At 43.5% G+C, this 26,352-nt stretch overlaps 1 protein-coding gene across 1 annotated transcript in view; it reads right to left on the reverse strand.

Moving 5' to 3' along the window:
- PDE4D (phosphodiesterase 4D) overlaps positions 1-25,794 on the reverse strand; it is a 1,154,521-nt gene extending 1,128,727 nt beyond the window's left edge. Inside the window, exon 1 of the mRNA XM_043515458.1 lies at positions 25,740-25,794. Coding sequence (XP_043371393.1) covers positions 25,740-25,779 — 40 coding nt within the window. The 5' untranslated portion in view covers positions 25,780-25,794. The remainder of the gene's footprint in view (positions 1-25,739) is intronic.
- Between the last annotated feature and the right edge of the window lie 558 nt (positions 25,795-26,352).

A 26,352-nucleotide genomic window follows, 5' to 3' on the forward strand; every position in this document is an offset into this window, starting at 1 on the left:
TTAAATAGATATTTCTTAATTTATACTGATCATTGCATTATTATAGTCACTCAGGTTTCCATATATTTTCAATATTTGACTGAATGTTTTGGTGTGTACATACAGAGTCTATGGGTTTGGCTACATAGGAGAAGCTTTTTTTTATTAACTTTAGTGAGTTCAGAATAAACTGCCTTTATTCCCACAAGTTTTTATTCCAAATAATCTGGTGTCTCATTCTGCATTAGTTAATTCACATTGGAAGTGGAGTAGCTCTACATTGCAATGAGTTATCCCTCTGAAGCCTCACAAACACTAAGCAAGATGGGTCACTATGATGCTTTGAAGAACTCTGTGACAGACACACTGCATAACACACAAGCAGTCACCCATACAACACACTGGGATCGCAGAAGAAAGAAAGGAGCCTTTAAAAAGTGACTGCAGCCATTTCCACCAGGGACCACAGTCAAGTGAAAACCTCATGGTTAAAAAAATATTAGAGCAGGGGTCTCAAACTCAATTTATCTTAGGGCCAGTGCCAGTGCTCAAATCCTCCCAGAGGACCAATAATGTCACTGAAGATGGTGTTCAGAAAGGAAAAAGTTTATATTGTATTTTTTATTTTGAATTTCTTAGAAATAATAAAACTGCCATACAACTTTATACAATTCTTCAACTGCCAGAGAGTTTTTAGTGTTTGCCAGACACCTGGCAATGCTTCAGTTCTGTCTGATTGTTGATGTTTGTCCTCAGCAACTGAGCAGTTGAAACCTTCAGGATTGCAGCAATGTGTGCATCAGATAGCTCTGTTCGGTATTCTGACTTGTTTATATTCGTTGTGGAAAAAAGGGACACTGTCTCCATGCCAGACTCTGCCCAGCAACTAATGATGCTGTCTCCATGGCTGACTGCCCGGCAACTAGTGATGATATCTCTGTCCCTCTCTCCCAGCCAATGGTAGCTGCGGGAGGCAGCACCTGCAGCAGACAGAGCCGGCAGAGTGGCTGCATGCGTCTCTCCTCTGCAGGCTGCAGTGGGGAGGTTCTCGAGCCGCAGATGGCCCGTAGGCTGTGACTTTGAGACCCCTGTATTAGAGGCTAATGACGGATCTGTAACAGTTGAACACTTATTCTTTGTGTATCACTAAATCATCATCCTACAAGACCAGTGTTGTCTTTGCTCTACAGCCAGACAAATCAGGAGGTGAAATTAGAAAAGGAACTCAGGACTCCCAATCTCCCCACAGCTGCCCAACCAGAAGAGGGAGGTCCTTTCCAAAAGAGGGAGGTCAGGGATAGGAGATCTCTGGATAGACAGTCATCCTCAGAAGATTGCCTCAAGAAACAATGCCAAATAGTTGCTAATGTAAAGGAAGCTAACTCTTCAGCAACAGGTTTCAGAGTAGCAGCCGTGTTAGTCTGTATTCGCAAAAAGAAAAGGAGTACTTGTGGCACCTTAGAGACTAACAAATTTATTAGAGCATAAGCTTTCGTGAGCTACAGCTCACTTCATCGGATGCATTACGATGAAGTGAGCTGTAGCTCACGAAAGCTTATGCTCTAATAAATTTGTTAGTCTCTAAGGTGCCACAAGTACTCCTTTTCTTCAGCAACAATGGACCCAATTCTCTGTGTATTCAGAAAGGTAAGCTACTTTGATTTCATGGGCTGGGGGGAGGCTTTATGTATCCTGGCTATGTGTGTCAGATAACACACAATGTTTTAAATCACACTATTAAACTGCTAAAATCTATAAATAGCAAATACAACAATGCTCTGTCGCAGACTAATGCTAAGAATATTCTTACTACAAATTATGACAAAAGTACAGTCATCTACCGAAGAGAACCTTTGGCTGAGAAAAAGTCACATGCCCTACATTCTCGTTATGTTCACACTTCGCAGTAAATTTATTTTTATTAGAAAAACCAAAAATTTTATCCTATTCCCAAAAGCCAAACTCCCTGTTCTAGGCTGGACCCTTGGGAAGATATACCCCTCACGCACAGTGAACAAGGGGAATGCAACACAAGTGAAACATTCAGACCACAGTACAACACATTCTTTTGGGGCCCATAAAGATATTTATGAGAAGCCGCCATGTATCACAGAATTTAGAGCTGGAAAGAATTACATTACACAAGCTAGATCCCCAGGTGTTACAGAGCATTGTGCTTGAAGATTTTTCCTAAAAAGTGGCAATTAGAAACTGGGCTGATGTGTTTTGTATAACATTATGCCCCAATACCTATTAAGACAGTATGTCCCCAAACCTAAAGACTTCAAAACAAACACAAATGCCCTGATTTTTGTAGTTCATGAATCTTAGGCTATCCCTTGATACGAGGATGATGTCTGAGTTTTTAAGTGGCTGAGGAGCCCAATTTTTGCCCTGCAGATTTTCCCCACAGAAGTGACAGGTGTAATCTTGGAGGCCGTTTAGGTTGGACATTAGGAAAAACTTCCTGTCAGGGTGGTTAAGCACGGAATAAATTGCCTTGGGAGTTTGTGGAATCTCCATCATTGGGGATTTTTAAGAACAGGTTCGACAAACACCTGTCAGGGATGGTCTAGATAATATTTAGTCCTGCCTTGAGTGCAGGGGACTGGTCTATTCTAGATGACCTCTCAAGGTCTCTTCCAGTTCTAGGATTCTAGGATTCCAGTTCTAGGATTCATGAGCATATCTGTTCTCCTCAAAGTGAGCTGTGGCTTGTTGTATGGTTTGGTGCCACTGTGTTCTGTTCCACACCATGTTCTCACAGTTTGTTGGGTTGACGCCTCCCTTTTTAACATGTCCTTTCAATATGTCTTCGTAACACTTCCACTGCCCTCTGCAAGCCCTTCTTCCCTCACTTAACTGAGAGAAGAATACTTTCTTCGAATACGTACACAGTGGCCAGCCCAGTGAAGGTGGTATTTCTTGACTTGCTCTTCTATACTGCTGATGTTGGCTGCAGAGAGAATGCTGATGTTAGTGCATCGGTTTTCCCAGCTGATCCTGAGAATCCTCCTGAGGCAGCGCTGCTGGAACCACTCCAGCTGCTTGAGATGACGTCTGTAGGTTACCCAGGTCTCACCCCATAGAGACGCAGAGATGACAACTGCCTTTTAAACCAGGGATCTACAAACAGGTACCAAGATCTTATCACTGAAGACTCATTTGAGTAGTCTTCCAAAAGATGTGCTGGCACAGCAGATCCTGTATTCAATTTCTGTGTCAGTGCTGGCTGTTTGGAAGAGGTGGCTGCAAAGATACAGCAAATGGTCCACATTTTCCAGGGGTTCTCTGCTGTTGGTGATTTGTAGAGTATGAAGAGTAGTTTGTGCAGGTGAGGGCTGGTAGAGGTACCTTGATTTTCCCAATGTTGAGAGAGAGACCCAGGCTGTGATAGGCATCTGCAAAAAGATTTAGGGTGCTTTGCAGGTCAGCCTCTGCATGTGCAAGAATGACACAGTCGTCTGTATACTGCAGGTCAATGATGCCAATTCTCATGATCTTAGATTTTGTTGGGAGCCGTCGAAGATGGTGGAATTGGCCATGCATACGATACTCAATCCTGATTCTGTCATGAAGGCAGTCATGCATGAGAATCAGGATCCCGGCAAGGTAAATAGAGAAGAGTGTTGGAGCAATGACACAGCCCTGCTTGACACCAGTGTGAATGGTGAATGGTTTAGTTTCTGAGCCATAGCACAAAATGGTGGCAGTCATCCCATCATGGAGTAGTCTGATGATGGAAATGAATTTCTGTTGACAGCCAAATCTACACAGCACCTTCCATAGGGCATCCTGATTGTTAGAGTCAAAGGCTTGGTTAGGTCAATGAATGCCATGAACAGTTCCTGCTGTTGCTCTTTGCAGTTCTCCTGAATCTGTAGTGCCATGAAGATCATGTCGGTTGTGCCTTGGGATGGCAAGCCACTCTATGATTCAGGGAGGAGTTCCTCAGCAAAGGGGGTGGAGGCAGTGTGACAGAGCTCTGCCTTGCTGGATTCTGCTCTTCCACTTAGCGGTGGGCTGGGGTATTCCTCTATACCTCAGAATTTCCCCACGCCCCTAGGCTTGCTGTCCATACCTTGTCTGAGCAGGGTTCCTCCTGGCCTCTCTGAAGGGGGAGGGGAAGGGGAGCCTCTAGTCTCTGGTAGCCCCTCCAGGCATGGTGGCAACAAACCAGGCACCCAGTTCAATCTCTCCCTTCTGGCAAGGTCTCTTCCCTCAGATGTCTGGGGCTCAGAAGGGTTGTTCACCCTGCTGGGTAGGGTTCCCCCTTCCCTTCCCCTCCATACCTGTGGGGTTTTCCCTCTTGGTGCTTGCCAATGTCTGCACCGCCCAGCTCTCTAGTAGCTCACTTTCCTCCCACTACTCCTATTGCACTCCCCTGTCTGGCTGGAGGGGAGGCTTTTAGCAGGTTCTGGAAGGCCCTTGATTGGCCCCAGATGTCCTTATTAACCTAAAGTAACCTCTGTTTAGTTACCAAGGGAAAAGGGATCTGCATATCCTGGGGCTAATATACCTGCCTTCCAGCACTCTCCTGTAGCCATCTGGCCTGACCCTGTCACAGCAGTTTAGTAGAATCTGGGCAAGAATCTCCCCTGCAATGGAGAGGATAGCAATACCTCTGTAGTTCCCACCCAAAGATTTTTCTCCTTTCTTGAATATTGTAACAATGTTGGCGTTCTTAAAGTCAGGTGGAATTTCTTTGCAGGTCCAGATTTTGTTGAGTAGTTGGCAGAGTTTGTGCTGGAGCATTGTTGCACCATCTTTTAAAACCTCAGCTAAGATTCTGTCTGGGCCTGATGCCTTGTGATTTTTTTGTCTGAGCAATGACATGCTAGACTTCCTCAAGAGATGGGGAACCAGCAAGGTGTTCCATTGCTGAACATTGTGGAATAAACCCGATGGTGACTTCAGAGACCATGGATTTGTGGTTTAGTAACCTCCTTCCAGAGTTGTTTAATGGCTGCATTGTCCTTGAGAAGGGTAGAGCCATCCTCAGAACGTAACGGGGTTGGGCCTTTGGAGCTTTTGTTGTGTGAAAGAAGCTTCTCAGGTCATCCTGGTCTACAAAACCCTGATCTCAGAGGCCTTTTTCAGTAGAAATACTAATAAGCGAGTAAAACCAAACCAAACTGATCATGAATATTCTCATAAAGCTCATCAGAGGACTTCCAATCTAGTATCATGGCTCTCAATACCATTCAGCAAATAGTGACCCTAAATCTAACCTGAACAGGCTTCAGTCTAAAACACTGAAGTCTAAACCAAGACTATTTCAACATGGAATTAGGGCTTACACTTGTTACACACGTTGAGCAGCCTGGGGAAGGAGCCAGCTTGTGTCTCCTTAGAGTGCCTTGCTCACCACAGATATCCCATGAGAGCCCAGCACACCTCCAGGCATTCAGAAGGAGGTGGGGTGAGAGAAAGAGATGCTCTTCAAAGGGACAATGTAAAGCATAGGAGTGGGTGAGGTAATATCTTTTATTGGACCAAACCTTTGCATATGAATCAGCAGGGGGAGGGGAAGTCTATAGGAAGGGAAGAATAGCAGGAAGACTTCTTAGCTCTTGAAGGAAAGCAAGTGAATTTTGAGGTGATACAAGGCAGGCAAAAAGACATTTGAATAGTCTATCAGTTGGGGGAATTCAAGGGGCTGGAGCTCTTGAAATCACAGAACACTGGTTCCTTCAACCAAGGGGCTTGATGTCTCTGGGAACTAAGTTTAGGTAAGAAACTTACTTAGGCAAAAATTTTAACTTGCTGAAAATTAAGTTTTAGGCTTAGAAATGTATTTTTACTTTGGTTTGCTTGTAATCCTTTCTATCTTTATTCCTTACACTTGGTATCTCTTAACTTATGACTTTTTGTTAATAAACTTGGTTTTACGTTTACACTATATACACACCATGTCAGTGCTATTATTGAGATAAAAGTGTTTGTCAAACACCAGTTAAATTAATGAACTGCCAATTACTGACTCTTTAAAAGGAGAAACTAACTTAATTTCTGTGAATATTCCAGGAGGAGGCTGAACACGCTAGAGACAGACAGACAAATCTGGGGAATTTTGGATAGGGTGTTGGGGTGACTCTCCAAAAAAGTAACAAGGCAGTAGAAACCAGGGTGTGACCTGCATGCTTGAAAAGGTGGCTGTTCGTGTCAGAGCTGTGAGCCACAGCAGCATAGCTTTGAAGGCACCCACAGTTGTAGGGTAGTTGGTGACACAATCCCTCACTGGTCTGGGTTGAACTCCAAAGTGTCAAACCACATTCTGTATTATTTTCACTACTGCAGTTTCCTTGGTTTAAGTATAAAGCAGCATGTGGCAATATTAATTAAGTTCTCTAATAATACCAGACAAATCAAGCATGGCTGTATAATTGTTACCAGCACCCACTAAAAGTTTTTTTTGTTTTTGTTTTTTGTTTTGTTTCTCTGATATCAACACTATGAAGATTTTGTTTAACCTGTTATATCTCCTGGCTTATGCTCTGCAGCGTACTCTGTTACATTCTTATCACTTATACCTTCATTACTTTTGGCAAAATTATAGGACAGTTTTGTAAGAGATGTTTTCAATTTTTTTGCCTCGATCATTTCCACCGTATTTATTGTTGTCTTATACTATTATCAACTGACTTTTTGGTCACATTTAAACTGGATCTTCCTGTGGGCAATGCATGTGCCAACTAAACCAGGTGGGTCAGAGCTTCACTTGTATGTCAGTTTAAAGAACCAAGTCAAATCTCATGGCGTGTCAACTGAAGACTAGACTATAGTCATGCAGGTCATCGCTTGAACACACACATAAATAGCAACTCTGAATAGGCATTCAGTACTTTCACACTTATTATAAAGAAAATGCAGGGTTTCAGTTTGAAAAGGAAATAATACAATACCATAGACTTCAAGCTATTTTGATCACACCATAGATCAATGAAGACATTACTTCCACATGATTTATTTTTAAAAGGAGAACGCCTAGAAACTAGTTATTGGAAACTTCCTTTTAAAAAAAACCACTCCTATAAACATGTCTCAGCAGCTGAGACCTTAAGAAAAATAAAGATTGTAACAAGCAAAAAAAAAAATCACAACCTTTTGGCTCTATTACAGCGTGTGACCACTTGGTACAATTACAATTTATGATAGTATGGAGGCCACCCTGTTGAGCCCTCTTTCAGTCAAGCATGTGTTGCAGGTGAGCTCTGCCTCACTTCATTTGGGTTACAAACAAATCCAGACAGATCCTTTTATGAAAGATCATCTAGTCTGCCCTCCTGTAACATGGGAATAACCCTAAGACCCCTTTATGTCAACTGGCAAAGACACACGCAATATACTGTTGCCAGAATATTTAGCCAAACAGTGTCTTGTAAGGTATCATATAAAAACTGGAGAGATGCTGACCGTTAATATTACTGCATGATGTACGTACAGCAAGCATGTATAAAATTGTGTGCGTGCACTGGAAATGTTACTAAACTAAGTTAGACCAAGCAATCTGAGTTCAGTGATTAAACAAGTTTGTTGTTGACAAAGGGAAGTTGTTCTGGCTGTTTCTCCAATATAAATTGAGCAAGTTGAGGCCAGAGACAATGGAAGTACATTTATATCTAACATAAAATGATTAAGGCAATAGAAAAAGCAAATTGATCAGAGGATGAGGAAGATAGCATGATGTCTATGACCCAACAGGGGAAAGGAACTTTGTCTGGGTTTTCTGGGACTAAAAAAAACAAGACGAACCCCTTAACTACCCATCACTTAGAGGATTGTCTAGGAACTTCTCAGATTCTCACTAGCATCTCAACTGGCCCCTCCAATGCAACAATCTTTTCTCCTAGCACAGCCACCAACTTGCCGTTCATGCACATCAAATCCCTTCTGTCTACAGGCTGGAAAAGAACGTGGCATATCTATTGCAGATCATCACCACTGTTCTATTGCTCACTGTCTTGAGTTGTGGGTTAGCCAATTGCAGGGCCTTTACCAGCTTCTCCCTCAGCTGGGCCCTTTTCCTTAATTAGTCATCAGGCTTCAGAGTGCTCAGCAAGCCAGCCCTTCCCTACTAATACCTCCTGGTGTCTGCCCTGCTATGCAGAAGGAGGCAACCTTTATGCTGGCTCCCTTCTCCAGTTGGCTGGGGGAGAGAGTTTTTCCCTACCCTCTCTACAAGGCTTCTGGCCCCAAGCCCTTAAACATAACAAGATTTCCTCCCAAACACTTCTTATTCCCAGGACTACTTCCTCCCTCCCAATATTTTCCAAGTCCATGTATATATAATTACCTCTTCAAACTTTTAAAGGGCCCTGCCACATGATGGGGGTGGGCTGACAATTAGGCCCCATTATCCTTACGGGGCAGACTAGCGCATTATGTACCACAAGCTGTTACTTTGTTACTTCCAGCTTTAGCCATTAAATGGTATGTCTACACAGCCCACAGGAGCAAGCCTCCCAGCCTAGATCAATAGAGTCAGGCTAGTGGAGCTCGCACTAACTCTCTAACATAGCTGTATTGACAAAGCTCTGAAATTGCAGCTCAGGCTGGAGCTTTGGCTCTGAATCCTATCCACCTCCGGCCCTCCCTAGGCTTCCGAGCCTGAGCTCCATCCCAACCCACAACTTCAAAGAGCCTTCTACACACCTATTTCTAGAGCATTAGCATGAACCTGAGTCTGTCAGTCCAGGCTAGGAGAAATACTTCTGTGGGCTGTGTAAACATACCCTAATCCTACACATTAATCTACATGGGAGAACCTCTGTGTCTACACAGAGGCCCACGGATTTTACCGATCAGCTTGCAGAATCAGGCTTTAATCTTCATTTGTCCATTCCAGGAGATACTCCATTTCATGGTTACAGAATGTTTAGATCCCTCTGTTATGATTAAAACAGTGTTTTGTAACTATGTGAAGGTGACCACCTCCTCCACAGTTCCCCAAATATAGGGGAAAGGAGAATAGGTTTTAGGGCTGAATATGCTCAATGATTTTTATATTTAGGGTAATAGAGGAATTATTTTGTACTTATAGCTATTTATAGTGCCCAGGCTCTATAGGCAGACCACTGTGCAGCTTGCTAACCAAATGTTCTTTGCAGGCCACTTTAATACCCTGCTCCTTAAAGAAAATCATACAGGTGAATTCTAGGAACTTTCATTGAGCCTGATTGATAACAAATGGGGTTCCTGGCAGGGCAGCACTCCATCTACACACCTCTTAGTGAGAGAGAAAACCTGGCTCTGTCCAGAATTTGTCTCTCTCGAGTCCGGAGGTGGCAGTGTTCTGCCAAACGTACCCAGAATGCCAATGAATTACCCCAATATGAGCCAACAGTGAAAGTAAATGACACAAGCGAATCTACTGAGTTTTTGTATCCCATCTACTAATCGATGGTTTCGAAATTTTAAGATGGAATAATTTATGTACCAGAGATGCGAGTTGTGAATTTTACAAGTGAATACAAGAATTAAAAACCCTTCTTGGCATCTTAAGCATTCAGTCAGATCATATACCCAATACCAAATGATTTATGCAACTAATCTACATGATGTGAATTACAAACAGTGAATATACACAAACTGTCTGTGAGCCAGATGCAGACAAAGATTTATTAGCTAAAGAAATTCATGAATAAAGAAGAGTGTCACCATCAGCTCATGCAACATTCCATGCAGCTGTTGAATAAATTTATTCACTCAGCCCATTCTTTCCAGATATGTCCTACTGTCACTTTTCTAAAGAAAGGGCTGTTCTGATGGAAATAAAACTCTCACAGAGTCACTATGGTGTGGAGAGAGAATGGGGAGTTTTTCCAAGAGACTTATATTCAAATGGGTTTGTCCTATATGGAGGGGAGTGGTTCCCTAGGGCCCAAAGTAATGTTTTCTTACCTCTCTTATGGGATACATCTGGGAGGCATAGCTGACTCCCCCAAAACAGAAGTCAAATAGATTTGGCCCTGGCCCTGCAAATGCTTCTTCCTGCAAAGGAGTCAGTTTCTATTGGTGAGGCCTCTATGAGGAGCTTTGGGTACAAATTTTGTGGGCCCCTTTCCCACTCTTCATCAATGGATCCTACCTGAATCTAATTCTGGGAAAACTCTATACAAGTATTATAATTTTGAGCTACAATTTGCCCTGTCAAGATGAGAAAGCTTTTTTATCATTTCACTATCCTCCCAGGACAATTTAGCCCAGTCTTGAGAATTTGACCTCCAGTTTCTCTCATGAATAATACGTCAAAGTGTATTCATTCAAAATCATTCAGTCCTAAGAGTATCAAGCTGACCTGTCACTAAACTTTCAGTCTGGCTTAATGGCCCTACTGCTTCCTTGATTGCCTGGCTGCTTGCTACTCAAATATTTAAAGCATTTCTCATTGCGTTCACCTTTATTAGTATTTGCACTGGTAGTTCTTGCCAGAGTACAAGCTCCCAAATTGATCCTCAGGCCCAGTGCAAGTTGTTTTCCCTAAATTATTTTCAAAATTTCTTCATTCATATACGTGATAATAGGTATCACAGAAACTTGATGGAACAATGATAATCAATGAAACTCAGTAATACCAGGGTACAAAATATACAGGAAAGACAGAATAGATCATGGTGGTGGGGGAGTGGCAATATAGAGTCAAATATATTAAAAATCTTAAATGAATCAAAATACCACAGAATCTCTGTAGACAGAAATTTCATGCTTGGATAATAAGAGTAACATAGTAGAAATATACTACCCATTACCTGACCAGGATAGCGATGCTGACTGTGGAATGCTCAGGGAGATTAGAGAGCCTACAGAGAAAACCCAGCATTGACTGGGTACATGTCACCTGAGGTCGGGATGCAGAGATAAAGTTTATTGACTCCATTAATGAATGTTTCTTGGAGCAGCTAGTCCTGGAACCCACAACAGGAGAGGCATTCTTGATTTAATCCCAAGTACAGCAGAGGATCTAGTCCAAGAGGTGAATATAGCTGAACCGCTTGGTAATAGCGGCCATAATGTAAATAAATTCAACATTATTATGGGGGGGGGAAGAAATACTAAAGAAACCCACTAAAGTAGCATTTAACTTCAAAAGAAGAACTATGCAAAAAAGTGTGCAAGCTGATTAAATGGAAATTAGAAGGAAAAGTCAGAAGAGCGATATGCCAGCGAGCTGCATGGAAACATAAGAGGCTCAAACTAAACATATACCCCAAATAAAAAAATAGTAAAAGGACAAAAAAAATGTCACCGTGGCTAAACAGCAGAGTTACAGAGCCAGTTAGAAGCAAAAAAATCAGCCTTTAAAAGCTGGAAGTCAAATTTTACTGAGAAAAACAGAAACGAACATAAACGCTGGCAAGTCACATGTAAAAATATAATTAGGCAGGCCAAAAGATTTGAGATCAACTAGCAAAAGACAAAAACTAAACAGCAAAAAAGTTTTTAAAATATGTTAGAAGCAGGAAGCCTGCCAGTTAGGCCAAGATACTGAAGGAGCACTCAAAGAAGACAGGGCTATTGCAAAAGAATTCATTTAGCTTCTCTGCATTTGGCTTCAGTGAACAGGGTCAGAGAGAAATCCTCAGATCGGCCACCTTAAAAGAATGCTCAGGTGTGGGGAACTGTCCCAGACTGAGGTTTCAGTTGTGGAGGTTTTGGAACAAACTGATAAATTAAACAATAATAAGTCACCAGGACCAGATGGTATTCACCCAAGAGTTCTGAAGGAATTCAAATATGAAATTGCAGAACTACTGACTGTGGTATGTAACCTATTGCTTACATCAGCCTGTGTACCAAGTGACTGGCGGATAGCTAATGTCATATCAATTTTTTAAAAAGGCTCCAGTGGTGAACCTGGCAAAGCGGTTGAAATGATAGTCAAGAATGCACTTATCAAACACATAGATAAACACAATATGTTGGAGAAGTGTTAACACAGCTTTTGTGAAGGGAATTCATGTTTCGATGTATTAAAATTCTTGAAGAGGGTCAACAAGCATGTAGATATGCATGATCCAGTGGATATAGTGTACTTTGGGACTTTCAGAAAGCCTTTGACAAGCTCCAAGCAAAGGCTCTTAAGAAAAATAAGCAGTCATGGGATAAGAGGGAAGGTCCTCACACAGATCAATAGCTGGTTAAAGGAAAGGAAATGAAGGGTAGGAATAAATTATCAGTTTTCACAGTGGAGAGAGAGGTAAATAGCAGGGTCACCCAAGGATCTGTACTAGGACTTGGGCTTTTCAATTCACAGATTACGTGGAAAGGAAATAAACATTGAAGTGGCAAAGGCTGCGAATGATACAAAATTACTCAAGACAGTTAAGTCTGAAGTTGACTGGAAGAGTTACAAAGGGATCTCACAAAACTGGGTGACTGGACAACAAAATGGCAGATGAAATTCAGTGTTGATAAGTGCAAAGTAATGCACATTGGCAAACATAATCCCAACTTTACATACAAAACAGATGAGTCTTGTGATGGGGGCCACTCAACTCCAGGGTGCCTCCTGCTGCCGTGAGCAGTTCTGCAGTCCTTTTCACATTCCTGGCACCCCCTGTAGGTTGTCGATCTCACTTGGTGGGTCTTTGGTGGCTCAGCCCACCAGCTGGATCACACAATCAAAATGATAACCTTCCAGGAAAGCAGAAAGTCCAAAAGAAACTGTCTATCTGCCCTCTCCAGCGTCTTCAGCCACAGCTCTGGGCCTTTTAAAATTCAGCCTTTCGCTTGCGCTTCCAAACAAGCCTTGTCCCCTTCTTGGGATTTACACCACTTCACCAGTGGTGAATAACACTTCCTTATTTACTTTCTCCATACCAGTCATGATTTTATAGACCTTAATCATAGGCCATTAGTTGTCTCTTTTCCAAGATGAAAAGTCCCAGTTTTATTCATCTTTCCTCACACGGAAGCCTTTCCATACCCCTAATAATTTTTGTTGCCCTTTTCTGAACCTTTTCCAGTTCCAATATATTTTTTTTGAGATGGGCAACCACATCTGCACACACTATTCAAGAATTGGGTGTACTATAGATTTATATAGAGGCAATATGATATTTTCTGTTTTATTATCTATCCCTTTCTTAATGATTGCCAACAATCTGTTTGCTTTTTTGATTGCCTCTGCACATTGAGTGGATGTTTTCAGAGAACTATCCACACTGATTCCAAGATCTCTTTCTTGAATGGTAACAGCTAATTTAGACTCCATTATTTTATATGTATAGTTGGGATTATGTTTTCCAATGTGCATTACTTTGCATTTATCAACATTGAATTTCATCTGCCATTTTGTTGCCCAGTCCCCCAGTTTTGAGAGATCCTTTTGTAGCTCTTTACAGTCTACCTTGGATTTAACTATCTTAACCAATAACTAATGGTTCATTGTCATTCCTTTCTGTGTTATGTTTTATTTAGCCCATGGTCCTGCCTTATCTAGGCCAGGTGGATTCCTCTGCCTATATACAGTCAGTTACAGGATTGAGACTCTAGTCTAAAAGCTTCAAGGCATTTTATTTTGGGTATAAAACACAGGCGCCAACTTTCCACTGTGCCAGTGGGAGCTTGCGGCCTCCTGGCCCCGCCTCTTCCCCAAGCGCACCACATTCCTCCTCCTCCCCACTCCCCCTCCAGCTGTTTCGTGGTGCAAGTGATGGGAGGGACTGGGGAGAAGCAGGACTTGGCAGTGCGCTCGGGGAGGAGGCAGAGGCGAGCTGGGGCGGGGCAGGGAGGGGAGCTGCCAGTGGGTGCAGAGCACCCACCAATTTTTCCCCATGGGTGCTCCAGCCACGGAGCACCCACAGAGTCGGCACCTATGGTATAAAATGTCAGGCAAAGCCATGGTGCTGTACACAAAGCTATATTATATTAATAAATACATTAAAACAATGTTATTGTTGGACAGTCAAGCACTCAAAAGTTAGCAAATGCCCAAAATAAGTTTCCCTGAGAAACCTTAATTTGGCCCCCTTATGCATAGGCATTTTGACATAGTTTTTAATTATATGACAATACTATTTTTTCCTACAGGACCTCTGCCTCATTCAGAACACAAGATGGATGGTGATCAGGGAGAGAATCAGGAGTGCGTTGCTGTTGTCTGGAGGACCCCCTGCTTCATTTGTTGCAAAAGCTGGAAAGTATGTGCCTATTGTGGGTACCTGGAGATGGTGGGCCTAGGCCTGCCTATAGCTAAAGGCCTGCCTTTAGCCAGGCAGGAGGGGCTAGTGGACCCAGGATATAATTGAATATTGGGGACAACAAATGAAAAAAAAAGGGATGGGAGTGAGTGTCACTGGGTGGAAAATCAGGAAGAGGAGACCAAGCAGAGAACCTCCAACAGTGCCTTTGAGGAGCAGTGAGCAACTAGGGAGTTAGTGGAGGCCACCCAGAGGATCTCTGCTCAGAGACATAACTTCACAAGGGATTGGAAATAGGCACCACAGTTACAGAGCACCCCCAACCAACTTCCTTCTCCTGGCATGGTGGATACTAGGCATAGTTTGACTTCTGTATATGGAGGGCAGGGGGCTTTAACATTAATAGGTATAGGTCTAATTTCTAAATATACTGATAGTTAGTGGTACTTAAATTACAGTGTACTTAATGAGTGAGTCGGGGTAGAGGTGGCGCTCCCTCCCAGAGCTGCCTGGCATCATTGCTCACCCCCATCCCCAGGGGTTGTGCCCCAGTTTGAAAACCTCTGTAGATCCAGAGGTGATGCATGGGGCAAGTCATATGCCCCCCAGAATATTTAAATTGTGCCCCCCATCAATGTATACAGTTGGGGGGGGCAACACCCCCCAATCTCTATCCATGGGTGGATGGCCATCTAGGCAAGTTCCAGGAGTAGATTGATGAGGAGGTCCTGACACTTTGTAGGAACAAGGATGGGATGTGCCGGGATCAGGAGGTGAGGAGAAAAGTGCAGCCAGAACCTCAGTAAGAGGCTCTGGAGGAGCCAGAGGAGGGGCTGCAACCTGACACACCCTACGTAGATGTGTGCCAGGGTCTCCCTCTCACTGCAGAAGGCACAGGCACCAGGAGAGTTCATGACCCACACCAGGCACATGCCTGTGCTTATGGCTCCATGGAAGAGCAACCAACTAACATCCCCAGCAGGCTGTGGGACCAGAGTGGAGTACAGAATGGTCCACCAGGGTTCCTCACACTCCACAATTGGCAGGACACAAGGGTGCAGAAGTGGACGGTGTGAAGCATGAGCACGTATAGATATTTTCTGGGTGTGGTATGGAGGTGGATTGGCTTGATACCACACAGCCACCTGAGGTAGAATGTCAAGGATGGCCGGGGAGACTTGCATGGCAGGGGCCCAATGATGAGTTCTGGAGGGCCAGGGGTAAGAAGCGCATGGAGAGTGCCCTCCTGCAGGACCTCCTCAAGGAAAGCAAAAGAAGCAGAAGGCAAGGCTGCCCTCACCTCCCAGAGCATGAGACAGGAGACATTCAGGGTGAACAGCCCCATGCACTGGTTAAGTGCCAAGCTGGGAGGTATGTAGTGAACAAGGCAGAGGATTGCAGGAACAGTAAGGACAGTCTCCTGATTTCCTACATTTTTAAAAAAGCAAAGTGGAAAAAAATATCAAGAAATTCCATCTTGTGGAACCATATTAACTCCCCCATGGTTCATCAGCAGTATTAGAATGTCAGCACAGACCTCTGGCACTTCAGCTAATGGAGAACTGACAGCAGTAGTAGGCTGCCATCCTTTGTGGGCCAGTCACTAGAGGGAGATGGACATATTTTTTCAGTGGGTTTCATAGCTATTTGGCGAAAGCAAAGGAAATGGGTTGTACTCCAGGTTCTGAAAAGAGGGCAACCTAAGTCACAGACCCACAGATCCTCAAAGCCAGACATCTACTGTTCTGGCCCCACAAGCCTCTCGTTTGTCCAGTCCCAACTTTGTTTCTACATCCTATCCCACCCCACCCCAGCTTTTCGACCTAGTCACCCCCACTCTGTACCACCCAGGGGCTGCTCCTCCCCCCTCTCAATTCCAATTAGGCTTCTTTCTTTTCCACCAGGTTGCCGGAGCTCCAGCAGGGGGAGCACTGAGGGCACTAGAGAGATTTTCCAACAAACCAAACCAAACCGTACATTTCATCTCAGGCAAACACCCAGCATAGAAAATTTCAGCCCAGTCAGCAAAAGTTTGGTAAAGTTTTAAGAAACTGCAAACAGAGTCTTACAAAGGAAAGTTTTGGACAACCTAAACTATAGGCATATAGGTGCCTGCAACACCTCTGATGGTGCCCTGATTTTCAAAATCTTTTAAAGTTGATTGACAGTAAGTGTACTATTACTTTACCCTTTACAACTAGATATAGTGCAATTTTTCTTTAAGAAAAAAAAAAACAAAAACATGACTTTATAATCCAACAGAACATTTCTCATATGAAGAGTTAGTGGTGCTGAAACTGGATGTATTTCAAATGTGTCCAGCACTTAAGAGGAGGCAAACCCATCTTCAAATACTGTCCTGCATAGGGATAGGCTTAAGCACGTGATTAAGAGCATTTCTGAACTGGCCCCTTAATAAATTGCATGTTCTAGGAGCTTTGTTTTATGACAGCATCCCAATTTTACTCATGTGAATGATTTCTGAAGTACCATAGCACTGAAAGAGGTCTGAGAGTCACATCTTGCCCCCTCCCCACCCGGCACTCAATTAGAGAGAGAAACTGTTTGAGGACAGATGAGTTCAAAAGGGATCCTCCATAATCTTTCCTATATGCTTTTAAATTTGTATAAGATGGTAAAATGTGTGGTCTGGATTTAATTTAGAAAAATCTTTCCACCATTCATTACTGGAGAATGTCTCTGCATTCCTCGAGTTGATTGATGGTTTGCAAACGTCTGAAATGTTCTTGTTTTGGAAGATTGCACCTCTCAGGAAAATGATTAAAACAGAGACTACTTGTGGACATTTTTAATATCTAGCAATTTAACCCTAGCATTTAGCTTCTTAAATGCAGATTATATGGAAGAATGTGTCATATTTCTGATCATAAAGAGGAAAAGACCTCATTGGCCAAATATTGTGCTGTGCTTTGCAGAGCTGTAGCACAGAACTCACAGCTGAGGCGAATGAGGTAGCTAAGGTGACTTGATCCAGGGGCCAAAGCAGCCCTTAGTGTAACAGCTGTGAAGGGCAGCCTGTCCTCGGCTGCCTTTGAGGAGCACTGCTCACAATTTTCACATCGTTAGGTGCTGTGGCTTTGCCCCCAGCCCTGTCCCAGCACACCCCACTATGCTAGAGTTTGTGAAGGGGTTCTTGGATAAGAGCCTGCAGCTGTACTCCTCGATTTCTGGATCAGGAGCGTTCTTCATCAGAAAGATCCACAATGTTTAGAGCCTCTTTTCCCAGCATATAGGGTTGGGGGAATCTCACTCCATAATTCTAAAGTACTTATTGTCATGGTGTCTAAGTGCCAAGCATAGCTGTGGAATTAGTACTAAAAGTGCCCAAAATGATCACATCTCTCAGTCTCTCCACACTGCCAATAATTAGTTTTCTTCTCCTTATATTCCATCTCCTTTCTTTGTCGGAAAGAGGTCAGTAAGGAAAGGTTACTCACCTTGTGCAGTAACTGGAGTTCTTCGAGATGAGTGTCCCTGTGGGTGCCCCACTTTAGGTAGCGATGCGTCCCGCACCGATCAGAAATCTATGGTAGCAGTATCCATGCGGGTCATGCTTGCGCAGTAGGCGTCTTGCGGTGCCATTTGTGCCGCATGTAGCGCGCACACAACTCGAGGTCTCCAGTTCCTTGTCTACTGCAGAGTCCTCACTGCGAACTCCAAAGTAGAAGGGAGGAGGGCGGGTAGTGGTGCACGCACAGGGGGACACACCTTGAAGAACTCCAGTTACTGCACAAGATTAGTAACCTTTCCTTCTTCTTCTTCGAGTAGTGTTCCTGTCGGTACTCCACTTTAGGTGACTGTAAAGAAGTGCCCCTCTGAGGGCTGAAGAGACTTTGGGTTTGTTCGAGTCATTGAGGTAAGTACTGTGAGGCCCACTATGGCATCAGCCCAGGGGTCCTGTGTGACTGCATAGTGCTTTGCAAATGTGCGGATGGAGGCCCAAGTGGCCGCCTTACAGATCTCTAGTATTGGAACGTTATTGAGGAAAGCAATCTGAGGTTGAAATGGATCTAATAGAATGTGCTCTAATGTGCTCTGGTGGTTCTGTATTGCGGATATGGTAACACGTTTGAATGCATGTGGAAATCCATTTGGATAATCTCTGGGTGGATATAACCTCTCCTTTCAGTAGTAGAGATGAAAAGTCCAGGGGATTTCCTGAAAGGTTTGGTTCTTTCAAGGTAGAACGCTAGTGCCCTTCTAACATCTAGGGTGTGTAGAGCAGCTTCTCTTGGAGTACCATGAAGTTTAGGGTAGAATGTTGGTAGTTGAATAGATTGGTTCATGTGAAGTGCTGAGGTTACTTTTGGTAAGAAATTAGGGCGTGGACATAGCGTGACGTTGTTCTTGAAGAATGTTGTGTATGGAGAATCTGCCGTGAGTGCCCCTATCTCACTCACCCTTCTGGCTGAGGTAATGGTGACCGGGAAGGCTACTTTCATTGATAAGTGTAGTAACGAGCAGGTGGCTAATGGTTTGAAAGGTAGTCTGTTGAGGCATTTCAGTACCAGATTGAGGTCCCATGTTAGTGTAGGTTTTCGCATGTCTGGGTAAACATTTATGAAAGAGTTTTGTAGTTGGGTGTACGAAAGTCAAAGTGCCATCAATCTCTCGGTAGAATGCTAAAATGGCTGCAAGATGGACTCTGATTGAGCTCATCCTTAAGCCAGTGCTTTTCAGCTCGAATAGGTATTCTAAGATTAATGGTAATGGTGCTGAATCACTCGTCAAGTGTCTTCCTTGACACCAGGCAGAGAACCTCTTCCATTTTTAAAGGTAGGTATTTCTTGTAGTCAGTTTCCTGCTGTTTAACAACATGTTTAACTTGTTCCTAGTAGGTTATTTTGACATGGTGGAACCATTCAGGAGCCACACCCATACATGGAGTATCTCCAGATTCAGGTGGAAAGTGCGATCATTGTGTTGAGACAGCAGATATGGCCGGCAAGGGAGAGCTTGCGGGGCGCATATCGCCATGCGTAACAGGCAAGGATATCATGCTTGTCTGGGTCATGTTGGGACTATAAGGATAACGTTGGCTCTGTCTGCTCGTATCTTGCGTATCATGCGTTATATCACTGGTGTTGGTGGAAACACATACATTAGTTGTGCCTCCCATTTGATGAGGAAGGCATCCCCTAATGACCGTAGTCCCATTCCTGCTCTTGAGCAGAGCATGACGCATTTGCGATTCATCAGGGATGCGAGCAGGTTGATGGTGGGAATGCCCAACCCTTTGAAGATTGAACTCAGGACCTCTCTGTTCATCTCCTATCCATGATCCTGAGAGAAGTACCAGCTGAGCATGTTTGCTGTCGCATTCTGACAACCTGGCAGGTAATGCACTGAGATGTTTACATTGTGTTTTATGCACCAATTCCAAAGTCTCATGGCTTCTGTGCACAGAGAATGTGAGTGAGCTCCTCCTTGCCTGTTGATGTAGAAAATGTAGGTGATATTGTCGGTCATAATTCAAATGGATTTGTTCTGTATAGGAGGTAGGAAATGTCTGCAGGCAGGAGGTAAAGGGGATAGTGTTTTCCGACTTGATAACTTCCAACACCCATTGGTCTGATGTTATGGTGGCCCAGATGTGGTAAAAGGGCCAGAGTCAATGGCCAAAAATTGGGGATGGGTTGGGCATGAGTGCAGTTTTGTGAAGGAGGTCGTTCAGACCCTCGACCAACTTTTCAAAATTGTGGTTTTGGAGATGCTGACTGAGAAGTCAGAGCCTGAGATTGAGATGTTCTCCAGCGTTGCGAAGATTGACGCTGGCATTGATTATCATATGGTCGCTGTTGTTGTTGCATGTTTGAAGAGTCTCTAGGTCTCTGATATGGTTGTATCTCCTTCTCTTTGCAGGGGCGGGTGTAAATCCCCAAAGTGTGGAGCGTGGCCCAAGAGTCCTTCACTGAATGAAGCACCTCATTCGTCTTCTGAGAGAAGAGTTGTTCCTGGTCGAAAGGTAAATCCTCTACTTTTGTCTGGAGTTCTTTTGCTATCCCTGAGACCTGAAGCCATGATGCTCGGTGCATTACTACAGCTGTGGCTGTCATTCTGGCTGTCATGTCCAATGCTGCCTGAAGGGCTGTTTTGAATATGAGCTGGCCCTCGGTGACAATAGCCTGGAATTGTGTCTGTTTTTCTGCTGGGAGCTCAGATGTGAGCTGGGCAAGTTTCCTATAGTTGTCATAGTCGTATTTGGCCAGTAGTGCTGAATAATTGGCCACTCAAAACCGAAGGGTGCTGGAGGAATATACTTTGTGTCCAAACAAATCAAATCTTTTGTGTTCTTTGTCATGGGGTGTAACCTTCAATTGTGGCTGTTTATTACAGTGATTTACTGTCTTGACAACTAGGGAGTGGGCAGGTAGGTGTGCAAATAGAAAATATTATGTGCCATCCCAGGGGGCACATTTTCTATCTGGTCTTTTGCAGGTATGCAGAATAGAAGCAGGTGTCTGCCAGACTGTCTCCGCAGGATTCAAGAAGGCCTGGCTAATGGGAAGGGCAGTCATGGAGTTAGATGCTGGTTGCAGTATTTGTACCAGCTTGTGCTGGTTTGTCTTTACCTCCTCTAGTGGGATGTCTTGGCTTTGCATGGCTCTCTTGAACAGCTCTTGAAACTGCTTAAAGTCACCCGCCAAGGTTGATGGTGGGGGCATAATCACCTCATCTCGTGTCCCTTTGCCTTGTAGATCCCTGCCAGGTTTGCCATGGCCTCAATGGCGGTGGAGGTTGGAATGGCTTTCTGGCAGACTGTGGGGTATGCATGCACAATGAGCGAAGGGTAGCCTTCATGTCCTTCGAACCATGTAGCCTGACATCATTTGATTGGAGAAGAGCCCAACTCCATCAAAGAGGAGGTCCTGAATTGAGGCCTGCATATCCTGGGAAAGGCCAGCCGTTTGGAGCAAGGAGCTGTGTCACATAATCACCGCTGAAGCAACCATCCTTGCTGCCAAGTCCACTGCATTTCAAGCCATTTGTAGGGAGCATCTGGCTGCTGCAGTCCCTTCTTCTACAAGGGTACTGAACTCCTGACCCTGACCCTGACACTGAGGAAGGGAGTCCTGGAACTCCCGGAGGCTGTGACGGTGCACCCCATAAGGCTTTATGGAAATATGCTCATGAATGTATATATGAAATAACTGGAATATGTTTTATGCTACATATGCCATGTAACATATCTCTGTAAAGGTTATGATCTACTGAATCTATTAATCCTTTTTGTATGTATATATCATTTTTGTATTCGAAGTTATGAATATTGGCTTTATACTGGCTTGATTTTTAAGTAACCATTGTAAAGCATTTGGTCAGCTTCTGGAGAAAGGAATGTGCAAATTAGGAAAGGAAAGTGCCCAATCAAGAAGCACTAAGTGAACAATGGATCTTGGAATGCTCCAATCCACATAAGAAGTCTACTTGAGGACGTTCAAAGAAGCATGTGAACCAGGGCTGCTACCTCAAAGAGAAAGTCCATTTAAACCCCAGGGAGACCCCTCCATTTTGTCTTCAGCTGGCTAAGGAGATAGCCTCTGTACCCCCAAGCATACCTGAAAGAAACTGGAACAAAGGACAGTAACTACAGGGGGTGTGAGTGATTGCTGAACCTAGACTAGAAGGAGACTAGTCTGCAAAAGGAAGCTTAGTGGGTGAGGATTTTATCTGTATTCAGTTTTATTATTGTACTAGACTTAGACTTGCGTGTTTTATTTTATTTTGCTTGGTAATTCACTTTGTGCTGTCTGTTACTACTTGGAACCATTTAAATCCTACTTTCTGTATTTAGTAAAATCACTTTTTACTTATTAATTAACCCAGAGTATGTATTAATACTGTGGGGGAGGGGGGCCAAACAGCTGTGCATATCTCTCTATCAGTGTTACAGAGGACTGTTATAAATATAAAGGGAAGGGTAACCACCTTTCTGTATACAGAAGTATAAAATCCCTCCTGGGGCAGAGGCAAAACCCTTTCATCTGTAAAGGGTTAAGAAGCTAAGATAACCTCACTGGCACCTGACCAAAATGACCAATGAGGAGACAAGTTACTTTCAAAGCTGGAGGGGGCGGGGGGGAACAAAGGGTCTGTCTGTCTGTGTGATGCTTTTGCTGGGAACAAATCAGGAATGCTCTTCATAACTTCTCAGAACTTCTGTTAAATTAGTAAGTAATCTAGCTAGAAATACATTAGATTTCCTTTAGTTAAATGGCTGGTAAAATAAGCTGTGCTGAATGGAATGTAGATTCCTGTTTTTGTGTCTTTTTGTAACTTAAGGTTTTGCCTAGAGGGAGTCTCTATGTTTTGAATCTGATTACCCTGTAAGGTATTTACCATCCTGATTTTACAGAGGTGATTCTTTTACCTTTTCTTTAATTAAAATTCTTCTTTTAAGAACCTGATTGCTTTTTCATTGTTCTTAAGATCCAAGGGTTTGGGTCTGTGTTCAACTATGCAAATTGGTGAGGATTTTTATCAAGCCTTCCCCAGGAAAGGGGGTGTAGGGCTTTGGGGGATATTTTGGGGGAAGACGTCTCCAAGTGGGCTCTTTCCCTGTTCTTTGTTTAACACGCTTAGTGGTGGCAGCATAGGGTTCAAGAACAAGGCAAATTTTATACCTTGAGGAAGTTTTTAACCTAAGCTAGTAAGAAAAAGCTTAGGGGGTCTTTCATGCACATCCCCACATCTGTACCTTAGAGTTCAGAGTGGGGAAGGAACCTTGACAAGGGCAAACAATTTATGAGTTTACCCTGTATAAAACTTACCCTGTATACAGAATAAAACAGATTTATTTGGATTTAGGCCCCATTGGGAGTTGGGCATCTGAATGTTAAAGGCAGGAACACTTCTTAAGTTGCTTTCAGTTAAGTCTGCAGCTTTGGGGCACATGTTTCAGCCCCTGGGTCTGTGTTGGAGCATACTGGTGTGTCTGGCTCAGCAAGACAGGGTGCTGGAGTCCCAAGCTGGCAGGGAAAGCAGGGCAGAAATAGTCTTGGCACATCAGTTGGCAACCCCCTGGGGGTTTCTGTGATCCAACTCATCACAGAGGCCATCCCAGAGGTTAAAATTGTATCAGCCCAGCAGGGCCTGATGATTTGCCACCCAGAATTGTAGGCTGGCAGTTAAATAAAATTTTTCTTCCAAATAAGTCAAGTTTCTTGGCCTCTTCTCTCTTGGGGGTAGAGGCACTGGGGACCTGCTTGTCCTTCTTGTTGGCTGCCAACACCACCAGCGAGCCTGGTGGAGGTGGGTATACAAATACTCGAAACCCTTGGCCGGCACAAAGTACTTTTTCTCGGCCCATTTTGAGGTGGGTGGGATGGAGGATGGGGACCGCCACAGATCCTTAGCAATCTTGAGGACCCCCATCGTGTATGGATAGGGTGACTGGCTGGGTGTGGAGACTGAAAGGACATTGAAAAGGGTGTCCTCCTGCTCCACCATCTCCTGCACTTCCAGCCCCAAGTTCTTGGCCACCCACCTGAAAAGGGCTTGGTGTTCTTTAAAGTCATCTGGGGGACTGGCCCGGGAAGAGCCTTGCTGCCAGTAGAGGTGCTGAGGGCTCATCAGCTACTGGAGAGGAAGGTTTTGCAGTGGGCACCAGATCCTCCAGCCCGATCTCAGAGCAAGCTTCCAGTACCGGGCCCGGTGCTGGTGGGGCCATCGATCTTCGCTCTGACTCAGCCACTGATATGCTTTGCAAAGAGGGCATATGTAGCATAAAACATATTCCAGTTATCTCATATATACATTCATGAGCATATTTCCATGAAACCTTATGGGATGCACTGTCACAGCCTCCAGGAGTTCCAGGACTCCCTTCCTCAGGGTCAGGAGTTCAGTACCCTTGTAGAGGAAGGGACTGCAGCAGCCAGATGCTCCCTACAAATGACATGAAATGCAGTGGACTCAGCAGCAAGGGTGGTTGCATCAGTGGTGGTTATGTGATGCAGCTCCTTGCTCCAAATGGCGGGCCTTTCCCAGGATATGCAGGCCTCAATTCAGGACCTCCCCTTTGATGGAGTTGGGCTCTTCTCCAATCAAACAATGCCAGGTTACATGGGTTGAAGGACAAGAAGGCTACCCTACATGATTATGTTCTGTCTCTGAAAGTGACTCTACAGCTAACACTCAGTATTAAAAAATTCAAGTTTTATTGAATTCATTAGTGGTGCGAGGGCACAAACCAGGAACATAAAACGAATACGTTAATTAAATGTATCATTATAAACATGGGAGTGCAGCATTATGTTGTGATAAAGTAGAAATGTTTTAAGAAGGTATTTCAAAGAAAAACAAAAACAAAAAAACCACCCCTATTTAAACAGTTTATTTTTTAGTATTCACTCTTGATTTTTTTTTTTTTAAATTTAGCTTCACAGACAGCTCTGTAACACTGGAAATAGAGCCCTGTTCTGTTCAACCAAATCAGCAGCTGGATATTTGTTTATTATGCTGATAGGCAGGATATTGAGAGATAGTTTGTGTTTTTGTTTAAACAAGCAATAGTCATTTCTTGCTATGTAATGAGAGTTTATGGGGAGAGGGGGTTGAAGCTACTGTACCCGTAAAGCAGTAATATCAGACCAGTTCTGATATAGCAAAGAGTGAGGAATTTCAGTTTCATTTTATAAAGTAAGATCTATATCAAGTGCACTACAATTAACTACACAACTCTGTCTCCATTCTTTTGCTTCAGTTATATAGGTAGAATAATGTCACAAGGCTGACCTCTACTGGGAAGCTTTTGACCTCTAGCTGAATCATGAATTATTGAACGATAGAACTTCTAAAACAGAGGCAAAACAAAAACACACACACACACACACAAACCTCTTGTGTATTGCCGGGGGGGAGGGGGATCCTTTCAAACCCCAGATATTTAATGTAGGTTCCATCACCAAAGCTGTTTACTATCCCTTTGGCAATAGAAAAACTGACACTACAAACACGTATTCATCAGAGAATGAACTATCCAGAAGCTCACTCTCCCTCCACAATTTAAATGTAAAGATAGTTGCTTTTAATAGTGTTTACTCTAAGCATGATTATATTTAAACATTAAAATTGCATAATAAATCTTGCTAACAGGAGGCAAAGGTCAGGCAGAACACACACACACACACACACACACACACACACACACAGAGTTGCTTTTTTAATCTATCTTTCTACTCTCCTAATGCAGAGGCTTCCAGGGGCTAGACAGTCCCCGCCAAAAATTGAGTGTCAGGAAGTGCAGCTGAATTACAGGAAGCTTCTCTCACTATAAAATAATCCTAAAATTCTAGAGAGTCATGTGATAGATCTAGGTATCATTATCACACAGGGGAAAATAAAAAACAAAAAACCATAGCAATGAGAAAGGAGGCATAGGGGGCCCAAGGCTCAGACTGGTACAAGAGACAATTCATCATATCACTTTTGATGTCTAAGATAATTTTCTATTCCAGACATCAGTTTTACTCAGAGCAGTTGCACATAGCCCCAGATAAACACTGAATACGTTCTTAGCCCACAAGCCACATTTTCCAGGTGTCAATCAAGTTCATAACCAGTGCAAAACAAAGAAAACATTAATAATCATACTTAGCATTTGGGAGCCAATCAGCAGAATATACTTCAACATCTCTATCCTTCCTTTACCTTTCAGTAGAGACTCCTTGCATTAGACCAAAAAGACTTAGCTGCTAGCTTGACTACAGTCCTGGGAAGAGCACAGCTGCCTTCGCTTACCCACAATTAGAGTAGGGAGGGAAGCACTTGTGCCTTGTTAACTGTAGCTGATGGCCTGTCTTTTCCTATACCTGCATGAGTGTTATTGTTTTAATCTGTAGAACATAAACTGGGTACTTCTGATCCATGACGATTTCTCTGCTCAGTCCCAAAGGATCTCTCGGCTTTGTTACAGGACAGGAGAGCAAGTCAAACTTTTAATGACATATGTTGTTAGACTTAAATTGCTGTAAGTGAAACTAATTAGTTAGTACAGAGTTATGTTCCTGATGTGAGGAGATTCATGGTTTAAGGCCAGAAGGGACCGTTAAAGCATTTTTTTTTTTTGAAGTCTGACTTCTTGCATATCATACTCCATTAAATTTCACCCATTTTTGTGGCTCTTTTCTGCACGCTCCAATTTTTCAACATTCTTTTAAAAATGAGAATGATGAAGTATTTTCCATTCCATTTGTAATCAAGGAGG

Source organism: Dermochelys coriacea, chromosome 5 (genome assembly GCF_009764565.3).
Source record: "Dermochelys coriacea isolate rDerCor1 chromosome 5, rDerCor1.pri.v4, whole genome shotgun sequence".
In the NCBI taxonomy this organism is placed as follows: Eukaryota; Metazoa; Chordata; order Testudines; family Dermochelyidae; genus Dermochelys; species Dermochelys coriacea.